The 8054-nt window shown below is 37.9% G+C and overlaps 1 protein-coding gene across 1 annotated transcript; it reads left to right on the top strand.

Annotated features, from left to right (window-relative positions):
- Window positions 1-231: 231 nt before the first annotated feature.
- Window positions 232-1176, top strand: LOC132012375 (olfactory receptor 143-like). Its single transcript, XM_059392310.1, has one exon. The coding sequence runs from the start codon at window positions 244-246 to the stop codon at window positions 1174-1176; it is 933 nt and encodes a 310-aa protein (XP_059248293.1). The 5' UTR covers window positions 232-243.
- The last annotated feature ends 6878 nt before the right edge of the window (window positions 1177-8054 follow it).

Raw genomic sequence — 8054 nt, 5'->3', positions numbered from 1 at the left:
ACCAGGGGAGGTGAGGAGATCTGAAAACTGAGATCTGAAAACATGGAAGAAAAGGACAGCAAGAGAAGAAAGTTAAAGATGGAAAGTCCTTGCCCTGACTCTCCTTCCAGGTCGCTGTCCCAACAGCCGCACCTGAGCCTCTTCCTCTAGAAGGCCTTACTCTAGAAGCAAAGGATCTGAGCTCCTTCCTGATGTCCCTTCCTTCCTTCTCTCATTTCCTCATAGATCACAGCCCTGCAGATAATGGCTACGGAAAATGGCTCTTCAGTGATGGAGTTCATTCTGGTAGGACTAACAGATCAGTCTCAACTTCAGTTACCCCTTTTCTTTCTCTTCTTCCTGAACTATGTTGTCACTGTGGTAGGGAATCTGAGCTTAATTACTCTAATTTGCCTGAATTCTCACTTGCATACTCCCATGTACTTTTTTATCTTCAACTTATCTTTCATAGATCTCTGCCACTCCTTGATCATTACTCCTAAAATGCTGATGAACTTTGTATCAGAGCAGAATATCATCTCCTTTACAGAATGCATGACTCAGCTGTTTTTTTTCTGTTTCTTTGTCCATTCTGAGTGCTATGTGTTGACAGCCATGGCCTATGATCGCTATGTGGCCATCTGTAAACCCCTGCTGTACACAATTACCATGTCTCCTCAGGTCTGTTCTCTGCTGATGTTTGGTTCTTATGTGATGGGGTTAGCTGGTGCCATGATCCACACAGGGGACATGGTCAGATTGTCCTTTTGTGATTTGAACACCATCAGCCATTACATGTGTGACATCTTCCCCCTCCTCCAGCTCTCCTGCAGCAACACCTTTGCCAGTGAGCTGGTAGAGTCCATTGTTGTAAGCACAGTGGTCATAATATCCAGTTTCATTATTTTCATTTCATATGCTCTAATCCTGTCCAGTGTCTTCCATGTCTCATCAGCTCAGGGTTGGTCCAAAGCCTTCAGCACCTGTGGCTCCCACATAGTGACTGTTGGTCTGTTCTATGGATCTGGGTTGTTCACACATCTCAAGACCTCTCCTGCTGGTTCTATGGGCCAGGGGAAGTTCTTCTCAGTATTTTACACCAATATAGTACCCATGTTGAACCCTCTCATCTATAGTCTAAGGAACAAAGATGTCAAATGTGCTCTGAAAAAAACGCTGAAGAGAATTGCAAATTAAACAGAACTAATGTTACTGGGTTGTTGGGGTGTATATATGGTGTGTGTGTGTGTGTGTGTGTGTGTGTGTGTGTGTGTGTGTGTTTGCTCCCGTAATTTTCCTCAGAACAAGGTTTTTCCTTTAAACACTTATTTCTCTGTAAACATGGCAATTAAGCATGCGAACATTGTTAAATCTCATGGTTATTCTCAGCCCCATACTGAACTGAGCTTTATTCATAACAGTATGCTCCAGAGATTCAGCCCAATTCCTACTTCTTTTTTTTATTTAAATCCAATTAGCTAACATTTAGTGCATCATTAGTTTTTGATATAGTGTTCAGTGAGTGATTCATTAGTTGTGTAGAACACCCAATGTTCATCACATCATGTGCCCTTCTTTTTTTTATTTTTATTTTTTCAGCATAACAGTATTCATTATTTTTGCACCACACCCAGTGCTCCATGCAATCCGTGCCCTCTATAATACCCACCACCTGGTACCCCAACCTCCCACCCCCTGCCCCTTCAAAACCCTCAGATTGTTTTTCAGAGTCCATAGTCTCTCATGGTTCACCTCCCCTTCCAATTTCCCTCAACTCCCTTCTCCTCTCTAACTCCCCATGTCCTCCATACTATTTGTTATGCTCCACAAATAAGTGAAATCATATGATAATTGACTCTCTCTGCTTGACTTATTTCACTCAGCATAATCTCTTCCAGTCCCGTCCATGTTGCTACAAAAGTTGGGTATTCATCCTTTCTGATGGAGGCATAATACTCCATAGTGTATATGGACCACATCTTCCTTATCCATTCGTCTGTTGAAGGGCATCTTGGTTCTTTCCACAGTTTGGCGACCGTGGCCATTGCTGCTATAAACATTGGGGTACAGATGGCCCTTCTTTTCACTACATCTGTATCTTTGGGGTAAATACCCAGTAGTGCAATTGCAGGGTGATAGGGATCCCCATCACTCAGTTACCCCATCCCCCTACCCACCTCCCTTTCTGCAACACTCAGTTTGTTTCCTATAGTCAGGAGTCTCTCATGGTTTGTCTCCCTTTCTGATTTCTTCCCATTCAGTTTTCCCTCCCTTCCCCTATCATCCTCTGTACTACTCCTTATACTCCACATATGAGTTAAACCATATGATAATTGTCCTTCTCTGACTGGCATATTTCACTTAGCATAATACCCTCCAGTTCCATCATGTCGATGTAAATGGTAGGTATTTATCTTTTCTGATGACTGAGATATTCCATTGTATATATGACCCACATCTTCTTTATCCATTCATCTGTTGAAAGACATCTTGGCTTCTTCCACAGTTTGGCTATTGTGGACATTGCTGCTATGAACTTTGGGGTACATTTGGCCCTTCTTTTCACTACATCTATATCTTTGGGGTAAAAACCCAGTGGTGCAATTGTTGGGCTGTAGTGCAGCTCTATTTTTAACTACTTAACAGCTACATGCAGAAGAATGAAACTGAACCATTCTCTTAACATCATACACAATGGTATACTTATAATGGATGAAAGACCTAATGTGAGACAAGAATCCATCAAAATCCAAGAGGAAAATGCAGGCAGTAACTTCTTTGACCTCAGCCGCAGCAACTTCTTGCAAGACATGTCTCTAAAGGCAAGGGAAATGAAAGCAAAATTGACCTATTGGGACTTCATCAAGATAAAAATTTCCGCACAGCAAAGAAACAGTCAAAAAAACTAAAAAGCAACCTACAGAATGGGAGAAGATATTTGTAAATGACACGTTAGATGAAGGGCTAATATCCAAGATCTATATGGAACTTATCAAACTCAACTCCCAATTCCTACTTCTTTTTAGACCAGTTCCTACTTTGCCTCTTTCCATGTACTTTTCATACATAAGCAAACATTATAGTGGAATGGTATCTGATAATGTAACCCTGCTTTGTTTTCCCTAAAAACAATTACATATGGCCCCTTCTGGTTTTCAGCATTTTTAAAATTTTTACTGTATAAGTTATAAATTTTCCAGAATTTCAGAGTTCTTTTAGTCCTGGCTTCTATACCAGATTTCCTAACCCACAGATGAGGTAGAGAAAGATAGATACCTTGGTGAACTTTGGTTTCCAATAATTTTTTATTCCTGTGGATGGCTGAGAATGAGTGAGACTCACCAACCTGCCAACCTTCAAACTCACCCATGGTGAAAATCACAGACATTTCTTGAGAAGCACGGCTAGGTTTCTAGCATTGAGCAAATGCTCTGATATATTAGAAAGAAAATTGCTACTGTCCTGTCTTCTGATTGGCTTTTTTCTCCTAATATTTTCATAATTCTCAAAAAATACTTTGAGATCCTTAATGAATCAAACAAAATTCACAGCTTAGGTAGTGTCCTTGGCCACAAAATAAAGTGTCGGGTTCAACATGAGGCTTCTCCGCCCAGATATTCCCTTTTGCAAAGGTTGGAAGCCTTTCTTTTTCTATTCAAGGCATGCAAACAAAAATGAGCGGACCCTTGTCATGGAGGGTTTCATGCTTTCCATTTGTAACTTAGGCTTTAGAGGAGACAGAATTAACATTTATGGAGTTCTTAACAGGAGTTGTGTCCTTTCAAATGTTAATCATAATGCAAGTCCTAAGGTTCTGCTTTAGAGATGGAAAAACTAAGATACAGATATTAGTCCTGCAATTAGTTCAAACCAGAGCCCAGATTTGTAATTAATTCATCTAAAAACAAGTCCTGTATTCTTTCCGTGTTATCATTTGCCTCTCAGGGCAGAATTAAAGGTGTAAAAAGGAAATATAAGAGAAGGGAGATAAAAATCTGAAGAATTATTTTAGAATCTGCCTGAAAGTGAGGGTAGGAATGACACCCTTAGCTGAAAGTCTCTGTAAATAGAAGAATGAAAGGTTTTAACACCAGACTAGAGAAAGCTTATGCTTCTAGAAATATTTAATATGAATTTTTATAATTATATGGTGTAATACTGATGAGGCTGACTGAATCTCTGTGAAAACTTTAGGAAGTATTTAACATTTGGAAAAAGGAAAAAATATAATCTTTAATAATACAAAATATCAAAAAATAGCACTTTACCAAATTTCTTGTTTTGTGTGAATACAGAGCTACAACACTATTTATTTTCCTTAATGATTCTCAGGGGGACCAAAGAAAGGCACTCCCTTACATGCTGTATTAGGGACTGTGGTAAGCTCAACAAAGCCTCACTATCTGTGCGATATTTATGCTTTGTTGAAGGGATCTCAAGTATTAGCTTAAAAATATGGCGTATGTTGATAAGAGTTAAGAACCAAGAGAAATGAACCTAATTAATTTAAATTAATTTAATCTAACTTCTGTTATAAAAGCATTGGATATAAGATATCTATATATTACATATGTAGATAAACCTACGTATTTCAGACTGTCATAATTTTGTTGAACTCCCTGTCTAATCAAAATTTTGTTGACATCTCTGTCTAATCAAATAGACTTTAACCACATAGTCTTTCTTCTTTCTCTTATGCATGGTTAGTCTAGAATCAGGCAAAATAAATACTTATGGAATTAAGTTTGTAAACTTGTTAGATAGAATATTTCTCCAAGCCAGATTAAAAGTTTATGTTAATAAAAACTACCATTTTTTCCATTAGAAAATTAGCTTTCTTTAAATGCATGACTATAACTCTTCAAGATTGAAAAAAGAATCTGGTTCAATACAATAGAAAGAAATATAATTCTTTCTGTAGTAACACACATATCCTTCAAACTGGCTAATGTTCTAGGTAACCAGCACTCCCCATTTGTAAAATACCTTGTTTCTCCTGAAGAACTCGTATTTCCTTTGAAACAAAAAAGAAACTTTGTGGTTGGGCTACCATATAAATGAGGAAGAACATGCAATTTTACCTTCAGAAACTAAAATGAAATAGGGTTGGGTTGTACTATTTATTATATATGTGAAATTAAAAACCCATCTCCAAAATGTAACTTATGCCCATGTCAGTGGAAGTTACTAAAACCAAGTAAATAAATTAGCTGTGTATGCAAAGTGGCTGTGGAATTTTTATAACATGAGAATTCATCATGGTAGATAAAATTTTGTCTCAGGGTGGCCACAGAAACAGAGTACAGACATCTCTGCGATTTTGCATGGTCCTCAGGTTTGACTTAAACTATGATAAAAACTGATGGCATATCGGTATCCTCATTAGGACTGGCTGCTGCCTTGCCCTAAATCTTAGGCTCTAGAATGCTACGTATTAGATACCACACCAGGAAAGCAATGTCATTATTAGTTTTACCAATGAGTCCTCTTTCATGTAACACCAACCTCACTTGCTACAAGTTTGGTTTTTTGCCACTAAAGCTATTAGAAGTAAGTTACATACAAATTCTTCTTCTGTTCACAGACCTGTACCCCTTGGGATAAAAATATATGTTTATAAAAAATAAAAAATTAATTATAAAAAAAAAAACACTATGGGGAAGACAGGATCAAAAGGACTTAGTTTACCTGGATTGTCTAGTTTAGGCTATATTCAAGCCACATTTTCAGGGTATTTGGTGATAATATCATGATACTTTGGTGCATGGCTAAGTTCAACATAATATACTTTCACTTACTATGGACTCTGGAACCCACAACATTTCTTTAGGATTGAAAGGAGGACAGAAGAGAATTAATCCACAAGATAGCATTGTCTCTCAACTCTATACTCCTCTCTCTTCCATGTATCTCCAAGGTTAGAAACCTGCTGCCTTCATATTAGCAACACTCCTCCAGTCTTGATATAGTGATGAATAATTTGTCCCTTGTCCTGGGATCAAGCCCCACATTAAGTCCCTGCTCAGTTGGAAGCCTGCTTCTTCCTCTCCCTCTGCCTTTCCCCACCACTCATGCTCACTCTCCCTCTGCCCTCAAGTAAGTAAATAAATCTTAAAAAAAAAAAAAAAAAGGAATGAGCTATAGATACATGCAACAACCTAGAAGAATTATACTGAGTGAAAAGCCAATCTCAAAATGTTACAGATTGTATTATTCCATTTATATAATATTAATTGAGTTAATTTTATTGATAGCAGATTAGGGGTTTTCAGAATTTGAAGATAGAAATTAAATTTAAGGAGAGAAGTGGATGTAATTGTAAAAGAACAACATGAGACGTCTTTGTGCTGAAACCCTCTGTATCTTTAACTATGGGAGGTGAATGCACAAGTCTACACATGTGATGAAATTGTATAGAACTACATACACACACACCAGTAAACATTAAACTGGGAAAATCTGAATAAAACCAGTGGATTAAGTCACTATCAATATCTCGGTTGTGATATTATACTATAATCTTAAAAAGTTACCAATGGGGAAAACTGAATAAAAGATACATGAGTTCTCTCTGCATTGTTTTTATAACTTCATGTGAATCTACAATTAAAATTAGAAGTTTCATTTTTTAAAAAGATAAAGAATATAGGCTTTTATCTCTGAAACAGAGAAGTTAAAACATTTCAAGAAATTTTTAAAAAATTTCTGGGTGGCTGGGTTGCTCAGTGGGTTAAGTCTCTGTCTTCGGCTCAGGTCATGATCTCAGGGTCCTAGGATCAGGTCATGATCTCAGGGCCCTGGGATCGAGCCCCATATTGGGCTCTGTGCTCATCACGGAGCCTGCTTCCTCCACTCTCTCTGCCTGCCTCTTTGCCTACTTGTTATCTCTCTCTCTGTGTCAAATAAATAAAATCTTAATCTTAAGATATTACTCATTTAGGTTGATTTTATTATTATCTTTAATTTGAGGTGAACATTTTCAGTGCTATCAATGTTTTACATACTAGAACAGCTTTCTTAAACTTTGATGGATCCTTAATATATATGGTTAGGGAGCATCTTATGTTCATTCTGTTCCTATCAGAATGAATTTCCCCCACCTGGGCCACCCAACATAACAATAAATGGTGAGATGACCTTGTTTTGTGTCCATATTTATTTGTTGGGATGGATGCTCCACGAGAATGGGGACCATATCTGCAGAGTTCAGTGCTGTATCCCCAATGCCAAATGCAGAGCTCAGTACATCATAGATGCACATTTAAATGTTGCTTACATTGATATGTGAAAAAGAAAAAAAGCAATGGAAGTGGCCACCATCCAGAGCAGCAGATGTGTGTGGGAAGTGGAAAATGAGGGATGAAGGAAGTAGAATTCTATGTCAGGAGCTGGTAGCAGAGCCTCAGAGAATATGCCTGTACTCCCATGGACTGTTCTCCGAGCTCTGGTGAGAGGGGCAACAGACAAATGTGACAGAAACCCGGGGGCCTAAGCAGCTGTTCTTTTTCTCAGAGAAGAACAAAAAGAGCAATATATCATCTGATTAGGGGAGAGGGAGGCGGCAAGAGACTAGTGCGCAGAGATGTCTGGTTCCTGAGCACAGCAAGATCCTTCTGGAGACTCCCAAAAATTCTGGAGGAAATTTCACAAGAGTCAAATTCCTACATTAGTTAGTGCAAGTAGGAAGTGCAAGCAGTTGAAAATTATGTATTTTAATGCATCATTAATAGTTTTTAAATCTTAGAATTAGAGGTCTTCTAGTGCAACTGTCCCTATCCATGGTGAAATAGATTTGAAAACCTTTCTGATAATCATTCAGCTTCCTCCCAGATATTTCTAGCTGTGGTCACTTGAAGGAAAAACCAACTCCAGCACTTCAGATTATAGGTCTCAGGGATCTGACAAAAATATTTTCCCAGGACTCCATCAAATGAGCATCAATCACCTGGAAAGCCCACAAACTTTTAAAAATGTTACAAATAAGTAAAACAAAAATTTCTTTTAATTCACAAAATATTAATTTCCTGCAGGGAATACGATTGTTTTTTTTTTTTTTTTTTTTTTATGATCAGGTG

The sequence above is a fragment of the Mustela nigripes genome, chromosome 1 (genome assembly GCF_022355385.1).
Source record: "Mustela nigripes isolate SB6536 chromosome 1, MUSNIG.SB6536, whole genome shotgun sequence".
In the NCBI taxonomy this organism is placed as follows: Eukaryota; Metazoa; Chordata; class Mammalia; order Carnivora; family Mustelidae; genus Mustela; species Mustela nigripes.
Note: the sequence above shows the minus strand (reverse complement) of the source record. Positions and strands in the feature narration are given on the sequence as shown.

Excerpts from the sequence above, each read along its gene's own strand:
- LOC132012375 (XM_059392310.1), top strand. The coding sequence starts at position 244 with ATGGCTACGGAAAATGGCTCTTCAGTGATGGAGTTCATTCTGGTAGGA.